The 27,924-nt window shown below is 41.0% G+C and overlaps 2 protein-coding genes across 3 annotated transcripts; both read left to right on the top strand.

Annotated features, from left to right (window-relative positions):
• The first annotated feature begins 23 nt into the window (after positions 1 to 23).
• On the top strand, positions 24 to 25,507 carry LOC101017208 (cyclin-dependent kinase inhibitor 2A). 2 transcript variants are annotated; one of them, XM_031654286.1, is made up of 3 exons: positions 24 to 386; positions 22,076 to 22,382; positions 25,020 to 25,507. In XM_031654286.1, the coding sequence occupies exons 2-3, from the start codon at positions 22,079 to 22,081 to the stop codon at positions 25,031 to 25,033; spliced, it is 318 nt and encodes a 105-aa protein (XP_031510146.1). In that variant the 5' UTR covers positions 24 to 386; positions 22,076 to 22,078; the 3' UTR covers positions 25,034 to 25,507. The 2 variants fall into 2 exon arrangements, with proteins under 2 accessions (XP_031510146.1, XP_009186945.2); XM_009188681.4 differs by lacking the exon at positions 24 to 386 and adding an exon at positions 18,132 to 18,624.
• Positions 71 to 3,156, top strand: LOC101015078 (tumor suppressor ARF-like). The gene has a single exon (XM_021927470.2). It carries the CDS (start codon positions 71 to 73, stop codon positions 458 to 460), a length of 390 nt encoding a protein of 129 aa, XP_021783162.1. The 3' UTR covers positions 461 to 3,156.
• Positions 25,508 to 27,924: the final 2,417 nt, after the last annotated feature.

The raw sequence follows: 27,924 nt of genomic DNA, 5'->3' as shown, positions 1-27,924 counted from the left end.
GGTGGGGGTGGGGGTGGAGGTGGGGGGCGGGCGCGCTCAGGGAAGGCGGGTGCGCGCCTGCAGGGCGGAGATGGGCAGGGGGCGGCGCGTGGGTCCCAGTCTGCAGTTAGGGGGGCAGGAGCGGCGCTGCTCACCTCTGGTGCCAAAGGGCGGCGCAGCGGCTGCCGAGCTCGGCAGTGGAGGCGGCGAGAACATGGTGCGCAGGTTCTTGGTGACCCTCCGGATTCGGCGCGCGTGCGGCCCGCCGCGAGTGAGGGTTTTCGTGGTTCACATCCCGCGGCTCGCGGGGGAGTGGGCAGCGCCAGGGGCGCCCGCCGCTGTGGCCCTCGTGCTGATGCTACTGAGGAGCCAGCGTCTAGGGCAGCAGCCGCATCCTAGAAGACCAGGTAGGAAAGGCCCTCGAAAAGTCCGGGGCGCATTCGACACTTGTTTTGTTTGGTGTGATTTCGTAAACAGATAATTCGTCTCTAGCCTAGGCTAGGAGGAGGAGATAACCGGCGGTGGAGGCTTCCCCATTCGGGTTACAACGACTTAGACATGTGGTTCTCGCAGTACCACTGAACCTGGACCTCCCTTCACACAGCCCCCTCAATCGTGTGAAACTGAGGCGAACAGAGCTTCTAAACCCACCTCAGAAGTCAGTGACTCCCGAATATCCTGGGTAGGAATGACTAAGACACACACACACACACACACACACACACACACACACACAGTAGGAAAGGTGTATTTCAAGCACACTTTCTTTCTCCTTGGGGGGAATTATTGCTAACCATCTAAGTTTTCTGGAGGCGGCCTTTTTTCTCCCCAACCTGCGGGGTCACCCTCTCCCACCTTCCAGGAGAGTGGAGGACCCGAGAGAGAAGGACCACGCAGGCAGTGACTTCCTGAAATGCTAACAAGGATCGTAAGATCAGTTACTGCTGCGAGGAGCCAGCACTTGCTTCTGGGGGGAGTTTTGCAGCCAACAGGAAAATGGGCTTTCTTTGTGAGTTAGAGGTAGAGGTCCGGCGGCCTGAGTGATTGAAACTGCTCGGGACTTTGCTCGTATGTTTAGCAAACGACAGAAATGCAGAACTGTTCCTGAAAAATCCCAACTGCTAATATTTTAGTCATCTCAGACTACAGTTAGCACAGTTTAAAAATGAGGCCTACTTCTTGAAAAACAGAATCGGAGGTAGTTTTGACCTCACATTGACAAATGTTGACACAGCCGGTGTAATTTCCTATAACCAGGAAAACTGAAAGAATATATATACAGTTAAAATGTGCACAATGCTAATTAAAACTTGTATAATAAGTCTAAAAGTAATTTAATGAGGCTTCGCCAGGAATATATAGCTTCAAAAAGCAAAGGCCAGCAGAGGGGTAATTATTTTTTTACTGCAATGTTAATTGTCTCTTTGACATGGAAATATAAATCTGTTAAAACTATCAGTGTTTAATTTAGTGTCTCACTTTCTATTAGCAAAAATTTATAATCTATAGGATAAATGCATATTTTACTTTTCATATTATGAAAGTTAATTTTTTTTTAATTTAGTCAAAGGAGCTTATAAAGGATTGCAGGGCCTGTTGCTGGATTTGATTTTAATTCATTTTGAAACATTGACAAGACCCTGGTGGTGGTTTTTTTAACAGTGGTTTAGCCGTATCAGCAAAAGTTTAGCCACTGTGATCCGTAACTGTTTGAATATAGTTCTTAATATTATTGTCTATATAAAAATATTTATTACTCTAGTTAATATTATTCTATATAAAATCATTTTATTTAAATTATTAATTTGCTTCTGAAAATCTATAGTAACAAAGTAGAACATATCAATGTATATAAATGCCATAAATATGTATTTTTTAGTTTAGGCCTATAAAACATAACACTGTGGTGATTTTAAGTTAGAGAAAATATTTTCTAGTATGTTAATGTATATGCATGAAATGCAAAACTATTTAAATGATAGGTTCATTGAAATAAATCATTTTTTGTTATTTAGGTATAAATCAATATTCAGGATGTATGTGAAAAGCCCAATCTTCAGGAAGTTTCTGAAGATAGAACACACAGCTTGGATAGAATGTTTGCCTTGAAATATATGCGCTTTTCCAATTTCATATGTAAAATGATATACATAATATAAAATCTAGCGGTGTTAATTATAATGATACGTAATTATATATTTCACATTAATATATTTTATGCCTATGGTTATATTGATTTGGGAATATATATGGATACTAATTATGTTAGGATTCATACAATTCCTTGAGAGGCACACATGCTGAAAATTACCTGTATGAATTATTTAATATCATTGCAAGTAAGATGTTATTTTAAAATTTTTTAAAGTTTCTGCAAATATGTTTATTACTTTTTATTTTTATATGATTGGAAATATGTATACTAAAATTCCACATTACCAATTTCTTAACCACAGAAACCTGATAAATTGCCTCAGCTGATTTGTTACTTCTACCTTGGTGCATTTACAAAATAGTCATATTTTTATTATGAAGTTAAATAGTAATTTGTTTATAGCTACTTTAGAAGGCTCAGATTATTTTTTTCTTTAAGAGCATAGAGTTCTCTCAAGGTAAGCACTGTACAGTTAGTATAAACCATTATTCCCAATGTGTACATGATTCGCACTTCCAAATGAACCATAGCCCTTCTAGAAATTAAAACTTAATATTCATTTTACTACTTTGAGTACTCTTGAATTTTAGAAAGTCTGTTATCATCTTAAGGTAGCAACAACATAGCCTAGTACCATCTATGATGGTTTACAGGTCTGTTATTCCATGTTAGTTCATCACTATCAACTACCATGGCAGAGTTAAGCTAAACCATTTTCCCAACATATGAACAATTCCTGTTAGTAAAGCGATACAAATGGTATCAAAAATATTTTTTATAGCAAGGTTCAACAGTGGACCAAGTGTTTTTACACTTTTTCAAAAATCCTTGGAGAAACAGAGAAAATCTCACTTGCCTTCTGTACTAAAACGTTATAGGCCGAACTAAAACTGAAACTTCATAGTAGAACACTGTAGGCCAGGCGTGTCCAATCTTTTACCTTCCCTGAGCCACATAGGAAGAAGAAGAATTGTCTTGGGATACGTATTAAATACACTAACACTAACGATAGCTGATGAGTTAAAAAAAAAAAAAAAAAAAAACTCATGATATTTTATGAAAGTGTATGAATTTGTGTTGGGCGACATTCAAAACCATCCTGAGCTGCATGTGGCCCTCGGGCCCACAGGTTGGACAAGCTTGCCCTAGCCTTTCCATCTGCTGCAAAACCCAGCCTGATACAAAAATCAACCTGATAAAAAGTTTTTGTGGTGCTTTATTTTGGCAGTTTAAGTTATATAAACAATGGGTACAGTTTCATTTTCTAAATATAAAATTATTACATTGAATACGAACTTTTAAGACAAATTATCTAAATTCTGATTCTCATATTACTAATATCTTCTCTATTTTTTGCCCAGTGAGATTAATCCACCTCTTAAACACCTCACCGTCAAGAAAAACAATTTTGTATTTTAAAATGAACCCATCCACTTTCATTCAGCTATTTTATATTCAGGCATCATCCTAAGGAAAGAAAGGTTCTGACAAAGATTAATACAGATGGATAAGTAGTAGCAAGAAATAAAAAACTGCATAAAATTCTAGCAATAAAGTGTTAAATTATGGTACAGTTATATTCTGGATCATCAGATATCTGAAGAATATTTCATAGACGGTTAAATGATTGCATTATAAAGTCAGGTTTTTTTTAAAGCAAGATTCAAAACAGTAAACAGTTTCCTCTCTCTCTCTCTCTCTCTCTCTCTCTCTCTCCCCCTCCCCCCCCCTCACCCATTAGTTATAATGGTTTCCTCAGGATGAGAGGGGTTGGGAAAATGGTTGATGATACTTATTTTCTTCGTTTCACTTTTGAGTTTTCCAAAGTGCTATGACCATCACCAGTAAAATATACATTTCCAAAACCTTTGACACGGTAACAATCCTACACAGTGGATGAACTAAGAACTTCTCTAGCCTTAGGTAGGTAGGGAGGGAGGAAAGACAAGGAAACTGAGTTGTTTAAGTGTCATACACGAGAACGTGGCTTTAAGGTCTGGGAAAACCTGCGAGGGCTGTGACTTCAGACTGTAATGTACGCTATGTCCGTTCACCAAGAAGTTCCATTTTTAAACCCATAAATCCGTAGCTATACCTGTTTCCAAGGTTCCTCGTGTTAGGCCTCTGGTAACAGCACTTGGCGCCCTTCTTGGGATCCCTTCTCTCCGCCCCCACTACCCCACCCTACAAGCACACTCTAGTCCCCTCCAATCAATTTCAGGCAGGTCTCGCTGCCTCCGAGCCACGCTGGGGATGCAAGGGCCCTGGACCCCAAAGAGCGACTGACGACAAGAGATGAGATGCACGCTGCTCCTCCATTCCTCAGCCCCCACCATCCTCCTCCTCGATCCTAACTTCCCCACTCTCTCAATTCCTAGAGACGCTGCGGATCCCAGAGGTTTAACTGGCAGCTGGAGCGAGGTCCTCCATCAAGAATTTAGACGCTTGGTCCAATTATCACTCCACCGCGCGCACTTTCCGCAGGAGCGATGTGATCCGCTATCACAACTGCAGACCTGGGGTTCCACGTGGAGGACGATTGGGATTTCACTAGCCGGAGTGGGGGTTGGAGCAGACAGAGTCTGAGTGGGCTTAGTGGACGAAAGGCAAGACATGACAGAAGGCAACTCTGGGTCACCTCTCCAGCTTGGAACTGGCTAGGCCTTGTTTTGGAGGGGATGGGTAGATGAGAAGTGAGTCAGGGTTACTCGGAGAAACCACGGGGAAAGTGCGCTTCTGAGACTCGACAGCCATTTCGTTCCCTTACATGCCAGATGTAGACCCAAGAGTGTTGAAAGGCCTCGCCTTCCCTCAGTTTCTCCATCTGGTGGTGCAGGATGGTATAGAGAGTGGCCCGTAGTATTTTTCCAGTGATGATGTCTGTCCATTGTTTTCTTCTTGTATTGCAGCTTTCCCCATGTTTGAAAATTTTCTTTTCAAATGAAATCATTGATTAGAATAAAAAAACGACAGTAGCTATTAAAACAAGATCAATTTCCATGACAGTAAACCAACCGATGGAAAAAACCTTAGGAATTAATAAATGAAGGATTTGTTTGGTAGATGATAAAAGGTCCTTTTAAAGGGTCTGACCTTTCCTGGAAAATACCCACCAACTTGAGACCTCAACAGATTCACCATATCCTAATTCATGCTATTTTAATGTGTATTCAGCAAACCCACATGTGTTTACAATTGTCGAAGCTACCAAATGTCAATAGCGTTTTTTTTCTGTTTGTTGAACGTGAATCTCATGTACGAAGCCATCTAAACAGAAGAAATTACAGGAATGATTTTAAATACAAAAAACCAGTAGTATTGCTAGAGGAGAATTAATCAAGGACGGCATTATGAAGAAAGTGAGGGAGAATTTTCAAAGGGTAGAAAGATAGGGCTTGGTGGACCAAGGAAGGTTTCCATCTAAAAGGAATGGCAAATCCTTAGAGTCCCTGAACCCACTGAGTCTTGGACTGTTTAACTAATATTTGTAGTTCCGGATATAGCACAGTGCATTGTACATAGTGGTATTTTTTTAAAAAATATATAATGCCTCATAGATTTTTTTTTAAACTTTTATTTTAGAAAGAGGGAGCACGTGTGTAGGTTAATTACAAAGGTATATTGCACCATGCTGAGGTTTTGAGTACAACTGAATCTGTCACTCAAGTAGTGAGCACAGTACCCAGTAGGTAGTATTTCAGCCCTGGCTCCTTCCCTTTCTCCTCCATCTGGTAGTCCCCAATGTCTGTTGTTCTCATCTTTATGTCCAATTAGCATTTGCTTTTTAAAAAGGGTGGTTGAAGAAATTCTGAGTGCTTGTCAGTGTTTCTCAGTGCATTTATTTAATTAATGAGCCCTGGAATGATGGTTGCATTTTGGCAGAACTATACAATCAAAAAGAAGTAATAAAAGGAAAAAAAAAAAAGTGAAAGCCATCAACTACAAGACTGAAATTCCCAAAGCATCAGAGATCCTTTCAAAAAATAGTACGTTGATTTTTATTTTTTATGACATATTGATTGGCTTTGTTCGTGAAAATATAAACATGTTATCACAAAGGACTTTTTAATTCTTCTTCAACTATTTCTTAGTTTTCTCTTTCACCTTCAAAATAAAATATCATAAATTATTTAAATAGTTGTGAAGGCAGTAGGATTTTTTTAAGAGAGAAAGGTTTTATAGAGGTTCAGAATTATATGAACAAAGACATGTAATCTCTTAATCAAATTGAAACTAATAAAATCGTACAATAGAGGTAATGTAAATTGAAAAAGTCTTTGCTTTCTTAATTGAATAATGTGAGTAACTAGAAATTTTAAAAATATGGCAAAGGTTAACAACAGCATTATTACCTGGGCTGCCTTTAAAAATACATATTTCTGGGGTTCACTTTCAGAAAATTTGATTCAGATTTGCTGTGGGTCCCAGAAGTCTGCATTTTAAATAAACACTTGAAGGAGATACTATTACAAGTGGCCCATTGGGACACAATTTGATGAATATGACCAATTTTACTTTTTTAACCTTATTTCTGCTTATTTATCTTTGAACTGACGTCCAGGATTTTAGGTAAGATTTTAAGTTTAGAGTCAGTTTACTGGATCCCAGGGAGGACAGTCTGAGTAATCAGTGGAGGAGTTATTTCACCAAATGAAGGAGACCCTTTATTATTATGTGATCCTTTGTATGAATTGGAAAAGAATTTCTCTTAGATACTACATTTTTACAATCAGAACATAGTTTAAGAGAAAAAATATAACAAGGTATATTTGTGTTTTAAAGCTTACAGAACCATACAGAAATTTTCCACATAGGCTATACGTTGTCTTTTTAAAACACTATATACACTTACTTCTTTTTGTACAGAATGAATGGATCTCTCTCTCTCTCTCTCTGTGTGTGTGTGTGTGTGTGTGTGTTGTAATAGGGGTTTCTTTCATTTTATGATCCAGACCAGGCTCGTAATAAACATGACAACCTAAAATTATGTAAGAAAGAAAAATCAAAGCACAAGTGTTTCACAGGTTTAACTTGTGCTTATCTAAGATCAGGGCAAGATTGCATGAAAATGTAGCCATAGCAGAATAAAGCATTTATGGACAAAATGATGGTCTTTATGTCTCTGTAAAAGCACAGTGAGAAGGGGGAAAATATAGATGGAAAATGTAAGCTAAAAAGTAACAATTATAGGAAAAACTAAAATATCATGCCTTTCAAATGATCATTTTTCTGCTTTTAAGCTACAGTTTGTCTAATATTACACCAGTGACTTTGCTGATGTATTAGGAAAAAGCTTGTTTTGCTTTCTTTTCTCGAGTGCCACCATTTTCTTGCTCTCATTCTCTTTCAGGCTGCCAGATCATCTGACTCAGCAATTGTATAACTCTCTCACCCAATTTAAAGAAACAGCAGCTATCTAGAGAACAGTGACTCCCCCAGTTGAAAATCTAATTGGTAAATGTCCAACATCGGACACTTTGAATTTTACTCCATGCAATTTACATACTGAATAGTTGAAGTTGAATATAATAAACATTTAATTTTTAAAAGAAGCTTATTAAAACTTTCTTCCTAAATCACATGGTAAAGTTATCATTTTCTTCAAAAATAATTAGGAGGAACTTAACAATAATAGGACACTTCAATTTCCATTATCTCATTTAATTATCACAATATCTTTATGTTATAGATGTTTCATTTTTTCATTTCGTAGATCTGGAGACTGAGGATCAGATAGGTTGCATGGCCTGCCAAAAGTCATTGACTGGTAATTCGTATATAGTTGAACTTGGTTGACCATGGAGTGCTGTACATATTTATATGGTTTCAGCTCCATCTTTTTTAGTTAATTATTCTTTTGAAAGTTGCTTAACCCCTTTGGGCCTCTGCTATATACTCAAGCATCAGTCATATAAGTCACAGTAAATATTTATTGGTTGAAAAGAGGTTAACATCTTTCAAAAATTTATTTTTTGATCAAAATAAAACCAATGAAAAATTCTCATATGACTGTACGTATAAATTACTTATTCCTACCTTAATTTAAAAGCAATAAATGGGATACCTATTCACCAGCACAAGAACCACTTGAAGCATGCAGTTGAAAGATTACTTTCTTTAGCATTCACATGACCTGTGAGCAGATTATTCCTTTACTTAATAGCTGTCATGGTACCAGAATGAAGTATGAGAAACTCTCAGTGCTTTCATGTTCTCATCTGTAAACCTGAGACCCTGTGGTATTCAGGTAATAAGAGGTAGATAAAATAGTATGTGTGAAGATTCACTGTAAATTTTTAAACAGCATACATTTGTCAGTTATTATAGTGCCTAACTAAACTATGCCCTTAAGAAAGCACATTAGTTTTTTACAGTAAATACCTACTTCATTATAATTTTTCAGTGTAGCTAGAAATTTCTAAACTCCACTTTAAAAATATACATATAATAAAAATGTATGTATTCAGACTCCTGGTATATTCCAAGATGTTAGGTAAAATCAGTGTAAATTTGCATACTTTTAAATTCACATCTGTACAGAAGTTCTATATGGTGACCTTTAGGGTGTGCCTCTAAACTCTTCTAGTATTCATAATCATTAAAGAAATATTAAACAGTAGGATATCAAAGAAAGACATAAAATACACTAAATAGTATGCTTTCTTAAGGCTAAATTGACTTGGGGGTTTTACAGAGTAAATATACAGTATATTCTGTTATCACTGCCATTTCGAGAAATTAATTATAGAAGTTATCTTAACTGTGACAACACAAAAGATAAAACTCTACCCTCAAGTCAGAGACTCAAAGGAAAACATGAGTGGAAATGTTAAATCTGCCTGTGAAAACTGCTAAAACATGAATAGGAAGCATTTACTTATTTAATCAAAGTTGATTACATTTCATCAAGAAGTTGATTCCCCTGAGGGGAGTTAAATCACATTATCAGGTGAAGAATGTAATTTGAGGAAGAATGGTCTAACACAAGAAAATTTTCTTGCAATCTTTAATAATATCAGAGGGGAGATTGGCTTCAGAACTCTCCTAAGTTCAGGAAAGGACACAGAAAATTGAACATTAACAGTAAGACTATAGAGTCCCAAAAAAGCAGGCTACTTTTAAACGGTAGTTTTTTAGAGGGGCAAAAGGGAGACAACCATTCTCCATTTGATGAGGAAAGCTTCCATGTAGGTGGTCCCCCTGAAATTAGAGTATCCTAAACCATTGTTAAACCTATCAGTGAACCATGAATACTAAACCTCCACTCCCGGGAGTGAAAACCGAATACAATATTATTTACCTGTAACTTTCGACATTATCTCAGAACTCTAACAGCACATACATCCATCAGCAGCATAAGCAGAAATGAGATATTATATATGCTTGTGTTAGCAATTAAAAAGGACAGCATGTTTGAGAGGGGAAAATCTGTCCCATCAAGAAGGAAAAAGAGGGAGGTTAGGAATAGAAGTTTAGAGACAGAAAATTTTGCAATTCCTCAGTTTTAACTGTAGTTTCCCCATTGTACCTTCCACTTAAAATGCACTCCAAGCAGTGGAGGTGGGTAGCAATGAATGCAGAGGAAATACTGAACACGGTGACACTCTCCAGTGTCACTTCTCATGATTTAATGAGGGATTTTTTTTTTTGGAAATTCTTCTGTCATAACATGGGCAGCTTTGTTACAAAGAAGCTGTTTTTTTTAGGAAGTTAGAATTCAGAGGTAGCATCACACCTTTTAGAAGAGAATTTGCTTGTTGAAATTACAGATACCTGCCAGAATGTACAGGAATTAATGAAAAATTACTCAAAAGGACATTTATTTTGGTGACCTAAATAAATAACTTGATAATAAATGTCATACATATTCTCAAAAAATTAAAAAGCACCATTTATTGAGAGCCTACCGTGCACCCGGATTTTTATATATCTGACATTCTCTATTCCTCACAGTAACCTTATGGGGTAAATTTTATTTTCCCCAGTTTGTGAAGTGAGGAAATAAAGGCTCAGAAAGTTTACATAACTTATTCAAGCCCACAGAGCTGGTAAATGAGAGGTCAGTTCTATCTGAGTTTAAAGACTAGCCTTGTCCCACTTGCATATGTGTCATTTTCAAAATTATGATTAAGGATATGGTTGGCATTTCCCACCACCCACATTAAGTCCAATTAAGTAGCTGTGGCCATAGAAAGAATGGAGAATGGAGAGAGGAACTGAGTTCAACAGTTACAGCAAACATTTATTAGCTGAGTAACCATAGCTACATAGTTCCTCAATATGTACCACTCCTCCATTTTGTTATCTATAAATCAAAATGGTGACTTTTAAAAAAGCAGTTTTGCAATATATTCAAGACCTTTCTACCCTTAAAAAACTGCAATACTAATTTTAGTAGCAATTAGAAACACCTTAAATATCTGACAACAGGGACATCATTAAGTAAATTATAACTATTTTTCCAATGGAATGTGTTACAGCTGTCAAAAGTAGCATTTATGAAGTGTTTTTGGAGAAGTTTGGAAAATGCTCTAATAAGTTAGAAAAAGCTCATTTCAAAATTGCATAATATTCACAATGTAAAGATTAAGCAAAGAAAAAGAGGAAGTGTTTCAAAATGTTAATAATTATTGCTTTGTGTAGGGTAGTTTTTCATCTTCTATGTGCAGCTAATTCCTTAATTATTTTTACATGTGTGAGCTTTAATCAGGAAAGCAAATCATTCAAAAATGAGGGGACTGAATTAAGTGACTTTCAGGAGACTTTGCGTGTCTTTAAGTTCCAAATTTCTATCACTATGTATTACTACTGAAGAATAATCATAGAAGCACAGTAGTTTCTGAAAATGGAGAGTCAGTAATCTTGGCCCAGGTTTTGCAACTTGCTCTAAAGCATAATCCTCAAAGAAAAGGAAGCATTGATGAGTTGTCCACCACATACTGGATAAATTATCATTAGGAAAACAGATATTGTAGTAGGGAGAGTGAGGACCTCTCGAACAGAACTGAGAACCTTAAGTTTGAACTTTATCTTATTTTCCTTATTACTTAAGCACTCTGAGCCTTTTGTTGTCTGCATTATGAAGAAAGAATAATACTCGCTATCCCATGGGACAGCTGTGGAATTGTAAATTACACGTATAAAACTGCTTAATGCTTGTCACATAGTTGGGGTTCAAAAAATGATAGCCGTTATTTTCTGGGCAACTTTTAATGAATTTTTTATTATCTCTATTTCTTCCTGCCTATCTCCTCTAATTATGTTTATTACTTATTTTGTTCCTCAGGATGAGGCCAATTCTCAATATCTGTGCTGTACATAATATACATATATACCAAATATGTGCATATAATATGTACATACATACATACTGTGCTAATGTTTTAGTGTTCTCAGCTGATCAAATAGCTACAAATAGGTATAAGTAATTCACCACAAGTAATTTATCAACATAAAAAACATTTACCAAAACGTTAGGGAATAATTGTTTTCATGAGCTGCAAAGATTCCTCATTTCACAAGCATACACCCTAGAGACATTTTAATAGTAAATTTCTTACATAGATTTAAAATCACATTTGTTTTGCACATAATTTAGAAAAGACACCTGCTATATAATAAGTAATATACTTTTAAGTTTCCTTCAGAATATTCTTGGGAAGATGATAATAGGTACTGCTAATTCTACACCCAGTTAACATTTTGGAAACTAAGATTGGAAATTATGACTTAACTATAATTATGCATTAAATCTGCAAAACATCAAAGAATTTTGCATTGTGTACTCCTTGCTAAGATCCAGTTTGAGCAGGAAGAGAAATTTTACAATAATTCTGAATGAGCGAAGATAGCATAGAGTTTCTAAAAGAGTACCTTCCTTATAGCAAATACTAAATAATTGTGTTATACTGAATTTAATTAAATAGAGGATAGTAAAGGGGAGAAAGAAACATCCTCTGTCTTGAAACTTCTACAGATCTGCTCCCAGGGACACATTGTTTTTTCTTAGCAAATCTGTTTGGAGGTCTGCTCTACTTTCTCAGAGGTCTCCCTTTCATGCTGAAGCGATCTTTTTTCCTTGTAGAAAATAAATAATTAAATACCTTGCAATTATTTACCTAAGAAAGTACTTCTTTCCCATTTAAAATACTCTCACCACCCACACTGGACCTTAATTATCAGAATTTTTAATTTTTATCTGGGGCAGCTTCAGGAGCACTTTGGCACTTCAGGGCCAAACCACAATCTGTTTTCACACATTTGTGATTTGCCCATTTTGTAGATCAAGACATTGAAGCTAGAAAAAAAAAAAAACGTCATTTATTCAGGGTAATAAAGTAGGTGGTAGAGCTAGGCCAGGGACTCTAATTTCCTTACATTATTGCTTTTCTAAATTAAAGGGATGCATGGAATTATTCCTCCATCGCCTTTGCCTTCAAATAATTATCTATTGCACCCAATATCCTATTCTAGAACTCATCAAGAAGGCTTAACACAGCTGTACCTGGGAACTCCTTTACAGGGCATATGTCTTGCTCTCATAAGCTACTTCCTAAGGAATTCTCTTTAATTATGGGATTGTCTCCAGACTCTGAAACCTTTTTTTCCTGGTAACACAAGTGTGAAGTGTCATTTATCAGAATGCATCACTCCAGTCTTCCCTCCTCAAATGATTACTGTGGGCTCCACTCAAGAGCTCATCCCAGTTGACACCACCTTCCTCCTCCAGAGAAACAAATATACTGATGGTTGTTACCAATACATGCTCTTGACTAAGAACCCTTCTTTCTTAATTAATATTGACAACTTTAAGCCCAGTGCCTGACATATAGTAGGTACTCAGTTACTCTTTTTCAAATACAGTTATGAATGATGATTCTAATAAAAGTAACTCTTTTTTGTCTGCTAGTTTTATTATGTTTATTTAATTCATTAGAAAGGCCATGCATATAGTACAAAATTCAAACAGTACAAATCATGGAATGTGAAAAGTAAGTCACATGCCCATCCCAGTTCTTTATTTCCTTGCCTCACGGGTAACAGCTTTTCCTGTATCTCCCCAGAGATATTCTATGTATATTTTGTTTTTAACACCAAGCTATATTTAAAACAATTATCTTTAATAATAATGTTAATGTTGAAAGTGATAAAGAAATATGTGTGTATTATCTCACTTCAAGTATAAAGAATAGAACAAGAGAGAGCCCATTTTGAAAATTATGGACAATGAATCTAGATATAATCTCAAAAGATTTCACAGTCAAAAAAATAGTTCATTAGATACATGAGAACTGTCACTTGGTCTCAGTGTAGAGCTATTGCCTCAACTCCTTTTATTTTCTTAATGAAATCATCTGCTTATCACATGAAATACGTGCATATCGTACCTTGCCAATCCCACAATGCCACATCAGAACCAGAACCTAACTCTAGGACACTACTTTCTCAAGTATCTTTCTGTCTCTTTCTGGTAATACGTTGAATTAATATTCACATCTAGTATGACTAGTCTTTGATTTGTAGGGTTGCTGAAGTAGTAACACCACTGCAGGGCTTTCTTTAAAGAAAGTAATCAGGTGTCCCTACTGTGTCATGAACCCTCAGTTGGGTTCTCCACTCTGATTTTAAAAAACAAAACAAAACGCTTCTCTATCTGAGTCTTACTCCTCTCTACTCATAAGAGATATTCCAAACCTTTACCATTCTCAAACTTCCTAACCCACCATCTTATTTTCACTCTGCAAACAAGCTAACCTCCTTATTCATGGAATGAAGTGCCTCAACTTCCTCCCCATTCTGACCTTTTCTCCCTCCCAAATCCATGTATCTCTTGTGACAAAATCTATAACCACCACTGTACTTTGAGTTCTATTTCTTCATTATTTTTGAGGGACCTCGGGTCCTCAAAAATATCCTATCTTACCTGTGTACTTCACTTTTATTCTCTTCTGACTTTCCCTTCTCTTCACTTGGCACTTGCCCTTCTAGGTATGTGTGTGTTCAGGTCTCTTCCACCTTCCATCTGCCTCACTTCATGGCATAGGGCCTTAAACTATCACAACCAAGTTATGAAAGAGTAGTCAACACAGTGTCCTCACTTCCTTGCCACCCCTTCTCCTAGTTTTTCTTTTGACTGTCTGAGGAGTCCTTCACAGGCTGTTTTCCAGGAATAAGTCTAAGTGAATTACTTTCAGTTTTCCTAAATGTCTATGCCTTTGCACATCCTCTACCTCTGTCTAGAATATCTTTCTCCTGCTTTTCCATCTTTAAACTCACATCATTCTTCAAGACTGGGATCAGCTCTCAGCGTCCAGGAAGCCTTTGCCTACTAGAGACAAATGAGAATGAGTTTTGTCCCCTTTTCATTTTCTTGTATCATTCTGCACTTTATTTTGCTCTTCTAAGAGCATTACATGCCTCATTTAATCCCTAAACAACTGTTTGAGGCAAGTACAGTTATTATCCTAATCACGCAAATGAGAAAACAGAGGCCCAGACATGTTGAGTAACTTTGTTAAAAGTTAACCAGTAAGTGGAACAGCTGAGGTTTGAACCCTGGCAGTCTGACTCTAGAGATATTATGTTTGACCTACTTCCCCCTACCCCCACCCCATGTCTGCCCTTAGCGTCTGAGCTTGCTAAATGAATGAACAGGTGGTAGTCTTTTTTTGTTATAAGACTGATCAGAATTAAGACAGGTTTAAATTTCACAGTATAGATTTTCAAAACTGCCAAGGCATTGCAAATCTAAAAAAGAATGGCATTCTCAGGAAAGAGGAAAAGTAAGTGTGAGAATAATAATAACAATAACCAACAAACTTTAGTAAATTCTAGTAAATGTAGTAAATTTTTACATTAAAAGCTTTTGGACATACATTATCATATTTTATGACCACATGAAATATATTATAATCTCATTTTGCACATAGGAAATCTGAGGCTGGCATAAGGAGCACCAAGATCCAGGACTGTATATTTTCATTCTTCTAGGGGTTTGCAACTCAGGTCGATATGTATGAGTAAACTGGGAGCGTGGTGGGTTCTTTAATAGAAAAACTAGGAAAGTTTTCCCACTATTATTAACTATTTACATAAGATTTATAATAGATAATGGACTTCAATTTCTAGAGCAAAAGGGCCCCACCCAAGGAGGCCATAATCCTTCCAGTGCTCTACTGCAAGGTAAGAGAGTGTATACATATCTAAAACTTGTTCTTGGTATTTCCAAAGCAGTCAACTTTTACACCTGTATATGATGCATCCAAATGTTGTTTTTTGTATGGTTGCATCTCCCATCTTCTTCACCAATAGCTATACATGTATTTCAGAAGAGCTGAAAGAGTTCTTGATGTAGAAATCCATGGTAGAGTTTCAGAGAAATCCCTGAATTCCCTGAAAGTTTTATCTAGAAATACATGTGGAAGTGAACACATCTTTTTAAAAAAATCATTACATACTTTATTTTTTGAGAAGAAGGTATTTCAACAGCCTCTTCAAGGAGCCTACTCTTCCCACTCTCCCACCCCCATTAAGAACCATTGTAGGATGGGCATGATGGCTCAGGCCTGTAATCCCAGCACTTTGGGAGGCCGAGGTGAGTGGATCACCTGAGGTCAGGAGTTCGAGACCAGCCTGGCCAACATAGTGAAATCCCATCTCTACTAATAATACAAAAATTAGCTGGGTGTGGTGGCATGCGCCTCTAATCCCAGCTACTCTACTCGGGAAGCTGAGGCAGGAGAATAGCTTGAACGCGGGAGGTGGAGGTTGCAGTGAGCTGAGATCGTGCCATTGCACTCCAGCCTGGGCAACAGAGCGAAACTCCATCTCAAAAAACAAACAAAAAAACCATTGTATTAGTGATGGAAATGTGTTCCCTCCCTCCCAACCTGGCAACCACTCTTTCTTCCTCCTCCATCATAAAATACCTTAAGCTAAACTAAACGAATTTTATTTATCGATAGTTTGAATTTTCCGTATCATTGCTACACAGCTAAATGAGAGGTACTCCGAGGAAAATATAAATGGCACAGTAATGCATTGTAGATTTTAATAACATACTTGACATCCCAAATTGTTTCCATTGGCTTCATTTTTAAAACTACATGTTTTAACATCAAGCAGACACTAAAAGTACAAGATATACTGGGTCTACAAGGTTTAAGTCAACCAGGGATTGAAATATAACTTTTAAACAGAGCTGGATTATCCGGTAGGTAGGTTAAGCATGTGCTTAAGGCATCAGCAAAGTCTGAGCAATCCATTTTTTAAAAACGTAATATATGTTTTTGAAAAGCTTAAAAAGTAATAGTCACAGGAAAAATTAGAACTTTTACCTCCTTGCACTTGTTATACTCTTTAGTGCTGTTTAACTTTTCTTTATAAGTGAGGGTGGTGGAGGGGCCCATAATCTTTTCAGGGAGTAAGGTCTTCTTGATCTTTCTTTCTTTTTTTTCTTTTTTTTTTTTTTTTTTGAGACCGAGTTTCGCTCTTGTCTCCCAGGCTGGAGTGCAATGGCGCGATCTTGGCTCACTGCAACCTGCGCCTCCTCCTAGGTTCAAGCGATTCTCCTACATCAGCCTCCCAGTAGCTGGGATCACAGGCATGCGCCACCAAGCCCAGCTAATTTTGTATTTTTTAGTAGAGACAGGGTTTCGCCATGTTGGTCAGGCTTCTCTCGAACTCCTGACCTCAGGTGATCCTCCTGTCTCAGTCTCCCAGAATGCTGGGATTATAGGCGTGAGCCACCGCGTCCAGCCTTTCCTTTTATATAATAGTGATAATTCTATCCAAAGATTTTTTTTTTTTTTTGAATCGGAGTCTCATTCTGTCACCCAGGCTGGAAGGCGGTGGCGCGATCTCGGCTCACGGCAATCTCTACCTCCTGGGTTCCAGCGATTCTCCTGCCTCAGCCTCCTGAGTAGCTGGAATTACACACGTGCGCCACCACGCCCGGCTAAGTTTTGTATTTTTAGTAGAGACGGCCAAAGCTGGCCTCGAACTCCTGACCTCAGGTATCTGCCCGCCTCAACTTCCCAAAGTGCTGGGATTACAGGCGTGAACCACCGCGTCCGGCTCCAAAGCATTTTCTTTCTATGCCTCAAAACAAGATTGCAAGCCAATCCTCAAAACGGATAATTCAAGAGCTAACAGGTATTAGTTCAGGATGTGTGGCAGTGTTCTTAAGGCTTATATGTATTAATATACAACAATTCATTTAAACTCACAACAACCCCTGTAAAGCAGGGGGTACTCATATTCCCTTCTCCCTTTATAACTAAGAAAAATGCAAGGTATTTTCAGTAGGAAAGAGAAATGTGAGGAGTGTGTAGGAGACAGGACAATGTGTAAAGCGGGTCTTTGGATCACTGTGCAACTCTGCCTCTAGAACACTGAGCACTTTTTCTGGTCTAGGAATTATGACTTTGAGAATGTAGTCCGTCCTTCCAATGACTCCATCTCCATTTTCCTATCTGCCTACAGGCAGAAATCTCCCCCGTATTAAATAAACCTCATCTTTTCAGAGTCTGCTGTTATACCAGGCAATGTACACGTCTGAGAAACCCTTGCCCCAGACAGCCATTTTACACGTAGGAGGGGAAGGGGTGGAGAAGGAGAGGGTAGGCCAACTCTCCAAAAGGAATCCTTTGAACTAGGATTTCTGACTTAGTGAACCCCGCGCTCTCGAAAATCAAGGGTTGAGGGGGTAGGGGGACACTTTCTAGTCGTACAGGTGATTTCGATTCTCGGTGGGGCTCTCACAACTAGGAAGGAATAGTTTTGCTTTTTCTTATGATTAAAAGAAGAAGCCATACTTTCCCTATGACACCAAACACCCCGATTCAATTTGGCAGTTAGGAAGGTTGTACCGCGGAGGAAGGAAACGGGGCGGGGGGCGGGGGGATTTCTTTTTTTCTTTTTAACCGAGTGAACGCACTCGAACGCGCCTTTGCTGGCAGGCGGGGGAGCGCGGCTGGGAGCAGGGAGGCCGGAGGGCGGTGTTGGGGGCAGGTGAGGAGGAGGAGCCCAGTCCTCCTTCCTTGCCAACGCTGGCTCTGGCGGGGGCTGCTTCCGGCTGGTGCCCCCGGGGGAGGCCCACCCTGGGGCGACTTCAGGGGTGCCACATTCTCTACGTGCTCGGAGTTAATAGCACCTCCTCCAAGCACTCGCGAACGGCGCCCCCCTGCCTGGGAAGATACCGCGATCCCTCCAGAGGAGTTGAGGGACAGAGTCCGAGGGGGCTCTTCCGCCAGCACCGGAGGAACAAAGAGGAGGGGCTGGCTGGTCACCAGAGGGTGGGGCGGCCGCGTGCACTTGGCCGCTGCGGAGAGTGGGAGAGCAGGGAGCGAGCAGCCGGGAGCAGCATGGAGCCTTCGGCGGACTGGCTGGCCACGGCTGCGGCCCGGGGTCGGGTAGAGGAGGTGCGGGCGCTGCTCGAGGCGGGGGCGCTGCCCAACGCACCGAATAGTTACGGTCGGAGGCCGATCCAGGTGGGTGGAGGGTCTGCAGCGGGAGCAGGGGATGGCGGGCGACTCTGGAGGACGAAGTTTGCAGGGGAGTCGGAATCAGGTAGCACTTTGAGTCTGGAAAAAAGGGCTTCCTGGGGAGTTTTCAGAAGGGGTTTGTAATCACAGACCTCCTCCTGGCGAAGCCCTGGGGGCTTGGGAAGCCAAGGAAGGAATGAGGAGGCACGCGCGTGCAGATCTCTCGAATGCTGTGAAGATCTGAAGGGGGGAACATATTTGTATTAGATGGAAGTATGCTCTATCAGATACAAAACTTACGAAGGTTTGAGATAAAACGGGAGTCTTAAAGAAATGTAAGATGTGCTGGGACTACTTAGCCCCCAATTCACAGATGCCTGGATGGAGTTTATCTTTCTTACTAGTAGGGATTATCAGTGGAAATCTGTGGTGTATGTTGGAATAAATATCGAATATAAATTTCTGATCGAAATTATTCAGAAGCTGCCGGGCGCAGTGCCTCACGCCTTATAATCCCATCACTTTGGGAGCTCAAGGAGCGGGGGGATCACCTGAGAGTTCGAGACCAGCCTGGCCAACAGGTGAAACCCCGCCTCTACTAAAAATACAAAACTTAGCCGGGGGTGGTGGCAGGCGCCTGTAATCCCAGCTACTCGGGAGGTTGAGGCAGGAGAATCGCTTGAACCCGGGAGGCTGAGGTTGCAGTGAACAGCGAGAGGGAGCCACTTCACTCCAGCCTGGGTGACAGAGTGATACTGTCGAAAGAAAGAAAGAGAGAGAGAGAGAAAGAGAGAGATAAAAAAAAGCATTCAGAAGCAACTACATATTGTGTTTATTTTTAACTGAGTAGGGCAAATAAATACATGTTTGCTGTAGGAACTTAGGAAATAATGAGCTACATTCATGTGATCGTGCCAGAAGTAATATATAGTCACCATTTTGGGAATATCTGCTAATATTTTTACTGTTTTGCTATCTTTAGCTTACTTGATAATAGTTTATTTTGTGATAGAGTTTTCAATTCCTCATTTTTGAACAGTGGTGTTTCTCCTCTCCCTATCCGGTTTTGTGAGGGAGTTAGGGGATGATTTAAAAGTAATTAATGCATGGGTAACTTAGCATCTCTAAAATTTTGCCAACAGCTTGGACCCGGGAATTTGGCTTTGTAGTCCTAAAATATCTTAGAAGAGACCTTATTTGTTTAAAAACAAAAAGGAAAAAGAAAAGTGGATAGTTTTGACAATTTTTAATGGGGAAGGGAGAAGAACATGTAGAAAAGGGGAAGTGTTGTTGGCTTAGAATCCTAACTACATCGGTGTTTAATATAGGAACACTTATTTGTATAATATTTTTAAATGCTAAATTCGTATCAATTTATTATCAAATGGGTTTAAGCATCCTACACATTTTAATTCAATGAATTCATTTTCTTTTTGCTTTGGATTTCTATCATGATGTAAATATTTACATATGGGTTACTTTTTAGGTTTTTCATTCTATGAAATATAATAAAAACCTTTAAGGCTAGTTTTATGACCAAGACGAAGAGAACTTCAGTGAACACACGGAACAATAAATATGCTGCAACATTTTGTCTTTCTTTTTGTAGCTGCAATTTGGTTTGCTTATACTTTCTCTTTGTCTCTTTGAAAACTAAGTCAGTTTCACTTTCTCAGGACAGGATTTAATAACCATAATATAATTTAGTATAATTCCTTGATTTAGGCAAATTATGCAATTTGTGTTTAGTATGAAATGTACCTAAAAATAAGTAATTCCTCTTTAACACAACCATCCTCAAGCTAATATAACAAATAACAGTTATCCTAAAATAAATTGTCTATTTCCACCATGCAACACTCAAATTTTAAGGTTGCTATGACTGGAGACAGTATTTTAAAATTCCTCTCTGGAAATGGCTTTGTTTCCAAGATGATTTAGGAACCAAAAAGGTGACCATCTCTTGTTTAATGAACTCTCAAATCATAAACCTGGGAAGCCTTTTCGTTTCCTATTGCTGCTGTTACAAATTATCACAAATGTGTTAGCTAAAACAAACAAAATTATTATTTTACAGTACAGTTCTAGAGATCAGAAGTCAAAAATGGGTCCACTTTGGGAAACTCTAAGGGACAATCTGTTTCCTTGTCTTTTCCAGCTTCTAGTGACCATCAAATTCCTTGGCTCATAGTCCCTGTATTTTCTCTGTGGCCTGTGCTTCCATTCTTTTATCTTCTCTCTGACTGTGACCCTCTAATAAAAACACTTGGGGTTCTATTGGGCCCACCCTGAAAATTCTGGATAATCTCCCTCAAGACCATTACTTAAATCACATCTGCAAAGCCTCTTTTGCCACATAAGTTAATAAATTAACAGTTTTTGAGGATCAGGACATAGACATTTGTAGGGGGGGACCTTATTCAACCTACCACAGAAAGGAATTTTAGGGCTAGTTAGTCTAGCCTTCTTATTTTATACTTGAAGAAATCGAATTTTTGGAATTGGAGAGCATTATGCTAAATGAAATAAGCCAAACACAGAAAGACAAATATCACATGTTCTCACTTATCTGTGAAATATAAAACAATTACATTCTTAGCAGTAAAGAGTAGAATGGTGGTTGCTGGAGCTGGGGGGGAGCGGTGGGAGGAATGGGGAGTGGTAATCAAGATACAAAGCCTCAGTTAAGATGGAAGAAATAAGTTTGATTTTTTTTGAGATGTGTTTCACAGCATGATAAATATAGCTAAATAGTAAATCCCAAATGCTCTCATTTGACAAAAATATCAAATATTTGAGATGATGGATGGGTTAATTAGCTTGACTTAATTCCACATTGTGTTCAAAGATCATAACTTCATATTGTACCACATAAATATATACAACTGTACTATGCCAATATGTAATTTTAAAACTAATTTAATGAAAAAGAAATTTAAGTTCAACGTTCCCAGAAACTAAGGATAACTTAAAAGTTTTGTGAGAATTTGTTTAAAAAAACAAACAAACAAGTTTTCTCTTTTTAACAATTACCACATTCTGCGCTTGGATATACAGCAGGGAACCAAAAAAAAAAAAAAAAAAAAAAATTCTCCAGGCCTAACATAATTTCAGGAAGAAATTTCAGTGGTTTTATCTCAAGGGAAATACAGGAAGTTAGACTGGAGTAAAAGTCAGTTTGTCCCTGCCCCTTTGCTATTTTGCTCGTGCCTCACAGTGCTCTCTGCCTGTGGCGACAGCTCCGCAGAAGTTCGGAGGTTATAATAGAATTCAATGTGTACTGAAGAATGGATAGAGAACTCCAGAAGGAAATTGGAAACTGGAAGCAAATGTAGGCGTAATTAGACACCTGTGGCTTGTGTGGGTGTCTGCTTGGCGGTGAGGGGGCTTCACACAAGCTTCCTTTCCATCATGCCGGCCCCTACCCTGGCTCTGACCACTCTGCTCTCTCTGGCAGGTCATGATGATGGGCAGCGCCCGCGTGGCGGAGCTGCTGCTGCTCCACGGCGCAGAGCCCAACTGCGCCGACCCCGCCACTCTCACCCGACCCGTGCACGACGCTGCCCGGGAGGGCTTCCTGGACACGCTGGCGGTGCTGCACCGGGCTGGGGCGCGGCTGGACGTACACGATGCCTGGGGCCGTCTGCCCGTGGACCTGGCTGAGGAGCGGGGCCATCGCGATGTCGCACGGTACCTGCGCGCGGCTGCGGGGGGCACCAGAGGCAGTAGCCATGCCCGCATAGATGCCGCGGAAGGTCCCTCAGGTGAGGACTGATGATCTAAGGATTTGTACCCGGAGAGCTTCCAAAGCTCAGACCATTCATTTTCCAGCACAGAAAGTTCAGCCCGGGAGACCAGTCTCGGGTCTTGCCTCAGCTCACGTGCCAATCCATGGGAGGGCCTGAGTCTCCCGATCGCTCTTCCCCGCCAGGGCAGCAAATGGGAAATAATCCCGACATGAACTTGCGCACGTGAAAGCCCATTCTGTACATTATACTTCCCAAAGCATACCTACCCTCTCCTAGTTCAAGGCCTAGACTGCGGAGCAATGAAGACTCAAGAGGCTAGAGGTCTAGTGCCCCCTCTTCCTCCAAACTAGGGCCAGTTGCATCCACTTACCAGGTATGTTTCCTCATTTGCATACCAACCTGGCTGGACCAACCCCAGGATTTCCAAACCCAATTATGCGTGGCATCATCTGGAGATCTCTCAATCTCGGCTCTTCTGCACAACTCAACTAATCTGACCCTCTGCTTTATGCGGTAGAGTTTTCCAGAGCTGCCCCAGGGGATTCTGAGGGCAATAGGACCAAGACTTCGCTGACCCTGGCAGTCTGTGCACCGGAATTTGCAGCACTCTGTGGCAGACAGAGGCCCTCTCCTTTCCCTCTTAAACTTGTGCAAGAGATCACTGAGAGATGAAGATAGAATTGTGGTCCTCTTTGCCCTTGCCTTTCCTTTTTGCCATCTCAAAACATCCTCCCTCCGCCCCCATTCCATGACCCCAGTTCCTTACCCCCACAGCTGTCTGCTGAAAGTGCCAACATTACTCAATTGTTTCTAGAGGAGGAACACCTTTAAAAAAAAAAAGATATATGAAGCAATACACGGGAATTAACACGAATATTTAAGGTAAAACATGACCTTGAAGATTCTGAAATCCATCTTATTTTGGCCTAGAACGGGGCACTGGGCTCCCTGGGCCATAGGGGAGCCGGAGAGGACGGGGTGGAGAGTTAGCTCTAAGCCCTCTGCTTGGAGATGCTGTAAATACAGAACGCAAAATCACCTTCGAAGTTAAAGACGCGAAGTTCTTCTTTACTCGGCCTCTGCTCCCCACCAATTCCCTCCAGTTACAGCTAGCATCCGGGTCCCGGTGAAGAAGGAGACTTCGCCTCCAGTTACAACTAGCATCCGGTCCCGATTTAGAAGGAGTTGCCAATTACAGCGCGGTTCCAGGGCTGAGCGAAAAGCTAGAGGAGCCAAGTGGGAGAGGGAGTAAAACTATCGAATTGGGCCACAAGCAAATGAATAAATTGAACGACTCAACCAAACCGAAGATATTTAATCCAAGCACACAAGTCTTTCATTTCTTCCTTCCTCCCTTCCTTCTCTTACTCCGCAACACCCCCTCTTCAAGCACAATTAATTACATGGTTAGATTCTACTGCATGATCAGCCCTGTTCTAGGTGGTGGGCACGCCAAGGTGAATGAGACCAAACAAGAGTCTTGCCCTCATGGGGTTTACATTTGGAGACAGGGTCGATCTATTGCCCAGCCTGGAGTGCATGGCGCGATCACAGCTCACTGCAGCCTCAACCTCCCTGGCTAAAGGGGTTCTCCCACCTCAGTCTCCCGACTAGCTGGGACCACAGGTGCGCGCCACGATGCCTGTTTTGTTTGTTTGTTTTTGTTGTTGTTGTTAATAGAGACGAGGGTTCACCCTGTTGTCTGGGCTCAAGCGATCCTCCCCCCTCCTCCTCCTGAAGTACTGGGATTACAGTCCCAAGCTGTCGTGGCCGACCTGGGAAATAGACGTTAAGCAAGATAACAACCTATTTTCAGAGAGCCAGTTTATAAAACCAATGCAATGGGTAAATATGAAGTGTGAATAGGAGGAGAAAATAAAGAGTGGTTGGAGAATCTAATGAAAGCTAGGGAGGAAGAAACTCTCAAGTGCAAATGCTGCCTCAGGAATAAACATAAAAAGAAACTCTCAAGTGCAAATGCTGCCCCAGGAATAAAATAAACTTGAGACTCTCAAGTGTAAATGCTGCCTCAGGAGAACCAAACGGCGAGCTGGAGCCCGTACACAATGAGATTAGAGAGAAAGGCAGAAGCCAGATCATATGAATAAATGAGCATCAATTTTGTTTCAGAAATGATAGGAAACCATTTGTGGGTTTGTAGAAGCAGGCATGCGTAGGGAAGCTACGGGATTCAGCCGAGGAACGCCAGAGCCTGAGGCGCCCTTTGGTTATCGCTAGCTGGCTGGCTCATTCCGCACCAGGTGCAAAAGATGCCTGGGAAGGCGGGAAGGGAAAGGCCACATCTTCTCGCCTTTGCATGGTGAGCAACCACTGACACTTATTACATAACACTTGTTTTCTTCTTGCAACCCCGCGGGCCGGGCGGTCGCGCTTTCTCTGCCCTCGACCGGGCGGACCTGGAGCGCTTGAGCGGTTGGCGCACCTGGAGCAGCCAGGCGGGCAGTGGACTCGCTGCTGGACCAGGAAGGTGTGGGAGAGCGGTGGCGGCGGGTACATGCACGTGAAGCCATTGCGAGAACCTTGTCTATAAGTACTTCAATGCCGGTAGGGACGGCAAGAGAGGAGGGCGGGATGCGCCACACATCTTTGACCTCTGGTTTCTAACGCCTGTTTTCTTTCTGCCCTCCGCAGGCATCCCCGATTGAAAGATCCACTGAGGCTCTGAGACACCTCCGGAAACTTAGATCATCAATCACCGAAGGTCCTACAGGGCTACAACTGCCCCCACCACAACCCACCCCGCTTTCGTAGTTTTAATTTAGAAAATAGAGCTTTTAAAAATGACCTGCCTTTTGAAGTAGATATACGCCTTCCCCCACTACCGTAAATTTCCATTTATGTCATCTTTTATATATTGTTATAAAAATGTAAAAAAGAAAAACACCGCCTCTGCGTTTTCACTGTGTTGGAGTTTTCGGGAGTGAGTACTCACGTCCTAAGCGCACATTTATGTGAGCACTTCTTGCGAGCCTCGCAGCCTGAGGAAGCTGTCGACATCATTACAGGCTTTTGTGAACTAGGCAAGCTCAGAGGGGTTACTGGCTTCTCTTGAGTCACATTGCTAGCAAATGGCAGAACCAAAGCTCAAATAAAAATAAAATAATTTTCATTCATTCACTTATATATTATCAACATTTATTGAGCACCTATTACAACAATTTAATTGCATGGAATACAGCATCGTTTCTGACACTGTTGTTTCATGTATCTCTTAGAAAAACGCTGCTGTTAGACATCCAACACTATCTTGAGATGATAAAATATCAAAAAGCGTGTCTCAAGATGGATGAAATGCTGTTAAAATGGTGAATAGAAACTCTAGGCCGACCTCATATCGGTAGACTAGCACATCTGGAGATCCGTATTTATCCGACTTCCGGTTCCAAATCACGCGAGATCTGCGATATTTTGCTCACTAGGCCTCAACCAGGTAACTGAATCCGGCTAAACCTGGCCCACAGTCTCGGTATCCGACTTGGCTCCCCGGTTCCAGAGGGATGTGAGGTTGCGAATGACTGCCGCCAAACCGGAAGGAACTCTGCGGTTCTCTGCCACAGTGGGATTGTTGCAGGCACGCGGCGGCTCAGACTTCACTGGGGTTGGGAGATGCTCCTGTCCACGCTGCCTCATCCCAGGCTGGAGCACCGCGCCTCTATTTTTTTTTTTTTTTTAGGTACACGCCACATAACATAAAACTAAAACTTTTAAAGAGTAGAATTCAGTGGCATTTAGAACAATGTTATGCAACCATCACTTATGTAGCCCGAAACATTTTCGTCAACTGCATAGGAGGCCCGGTTAAGCATACCTGTTAAACCCTTCTTGCCTCCAGCCCCTGGCAACTACAAATCTCCTTTTGTCTCTATTCTGAATATTTCTTATAAATGGGATCATACAATATGTGACCTTCCGTGTCTGGCTTCTTTCACCAAGTGTAGTGTTTGAGGAGTTCATTCCTGCAGCAGCATGTGTCAGTACTTCATTTCATTTTATGGCTGAATCATATTCCATTGCATGAATATACTGGAAATTGCTCATCTACTCATCCAGTGATGAACATCGAGTTGTTTTTTTGGCTTAAATTTATTCATAGTGTTCTCATATAAATACAAATATGTAATTATTATTTTATTTCTATTTATTACATTAATTATTATTTATATTTTTATATTTTATTGTATTATAACATAATAATTTTATAATATTATTATACTATGATAACATAACAGACCGACTCCTATGGTCTGTCGGTGTGCTCTTCCACTGGCGTGCTCCCTGCCGCTGGGGTGCCCAGCTCCACGTCCAGTTCCTCTGATGAGTTCCTCTGGACGTACTACCGCTTGTGTGTCTGCCTGCTAGGGTCTCAGGGTTTTCATAGGCAAAGGATGGGAGCGTGGCGGGACAGGGTGGTCTTGGGATATGCAACATTTGGGCATGAAGGAAGGAGTGCCTGTCCTCACCTAGGTCCAGTGGGCATAGGCCCAGGGGAGGGCCCTTACCAGGGACCCGTCTTTGTCTACCCAACACTTCCCTGCCCCTCTTCCCTATCATTGTGTTTCAATTACATTTGTCTGGGTTCAGCACTCCCTTGGTTGCTGTAAAGTTTCTTACTGTTTCCCTGAGTTCCCACGAAGTCAATTCTGGCAGCTTTTGCTTATTTTTCTGTGTTTCTGTATAGGAATGGGCCCTACGAGCTCACTACTGTGCCACTTTCGCTATTATCTTTTGTTGTTGTTCAATTTGTGTTTTAGGGAGGAAGGTGAAATGCTTCTGATGTGCCAATTTCCTGCCTCCATATATCTCCTGTGTCTGGTACTCAGTGCCCATGCCCGGCATCCTCACTTTCTGGGCATCCGTCTGTCAACATTTCTCTGAAGCTCGCTAGCTCTACCACTCAGCTGTCCCCCTGAAAAATTTCTCCACCTCCCCCCGCAACTGTAGGAAGCTCGCCGTCCTCCTTACCCTTCCTCAACCCCACTCCTGTTCTCTCCTTTTTTCCCCCTTCCACCCCCATTTCCCCGACTTCTGCTGGGGGTGGGAGGGATAACCGGTTCGAAGACATTCCCCTCCCCCTTGCCGCTTCTCGGGCGATTGCTGGTTCGCAGTCCTACGCTCCACTCGCCAGCAGGCTCCGCTGTGGTGTGAGCACCTCGGGGAGCGCAAAGGCGTCCGCTTTGAGGCGCTGGACCTCAGGCCAGGAAGAGTCTATCTCCGGGACCTTTTTATGGAGATCTGCTGTTAAAGCTGCCACGCGTTTCCCGAGCACACCGAGCACACGCGTACTGGGCCTGACGACTCCAGGGAAGGACCTGCTCCGGAACTGAGGACTAGACCCAGGTCCCAGAACTACCGGTGGAGGAGGCCGCAGTAACCTCCGAAGCAGGCTGAGAGACTCGGGTGGGCTTTCTCCAGTGAAAAAAAACAGAAGCCAGAGGGGAAGGGTGGATGGAGCAGGAAAGAAGGATGGGTTCTAAGCATGGCTGTTCCAGGCCCTGAGGCTGCAGAATTGAATGCGGGACTGCAGTTTGGAGGCGAG

This window comes from Papio anubis, chromosome 13, assembly GCF_008728515.1.
Source record: "Papio anubis isolate 15944 chromosome 13, Panubis1.0, whole genome shotgun sequence".
Taxonomy (NCBI): domain Eukaryota; kingdom Metazoa; phylum Chordata; class Mammalia; order Primates; family Cercopithecidae; genus Papio; species Papio anubis.
The sequence above is the reverse complement of the archived record's forward strand: the minus strand, read 5'-3'. Positions and strand labels throughout refer to the sequence as shown.

What these genes read in the sequence shown, in the direction of transcription:
- LOC101015078 (XM_021927470.2), top strand. Translation starts at nt 71, where the DNA reads ATGGGCAGGGGGCGGCGCGTGGGTCCCAGTCTGCAGTTAGGGGGGCAG.
- LOC101017208 (XM_009188681.4), top strand. Translation starts at nt 18,499, where the DNA reads ATGGAGCCTTCGGCGGACTGGCTGGCCACGGCTGCGGCCCGGGGTCGG. An exon ending in ACGGTCGGAGGCCGATCCAG is followed by an intron (nt 18,625 to 22,075) that starts GTGGGTGGAGGG and finishes TCTCTCTGGCAG; the next exon opens with GTCATGATGATGGGCAGCGC.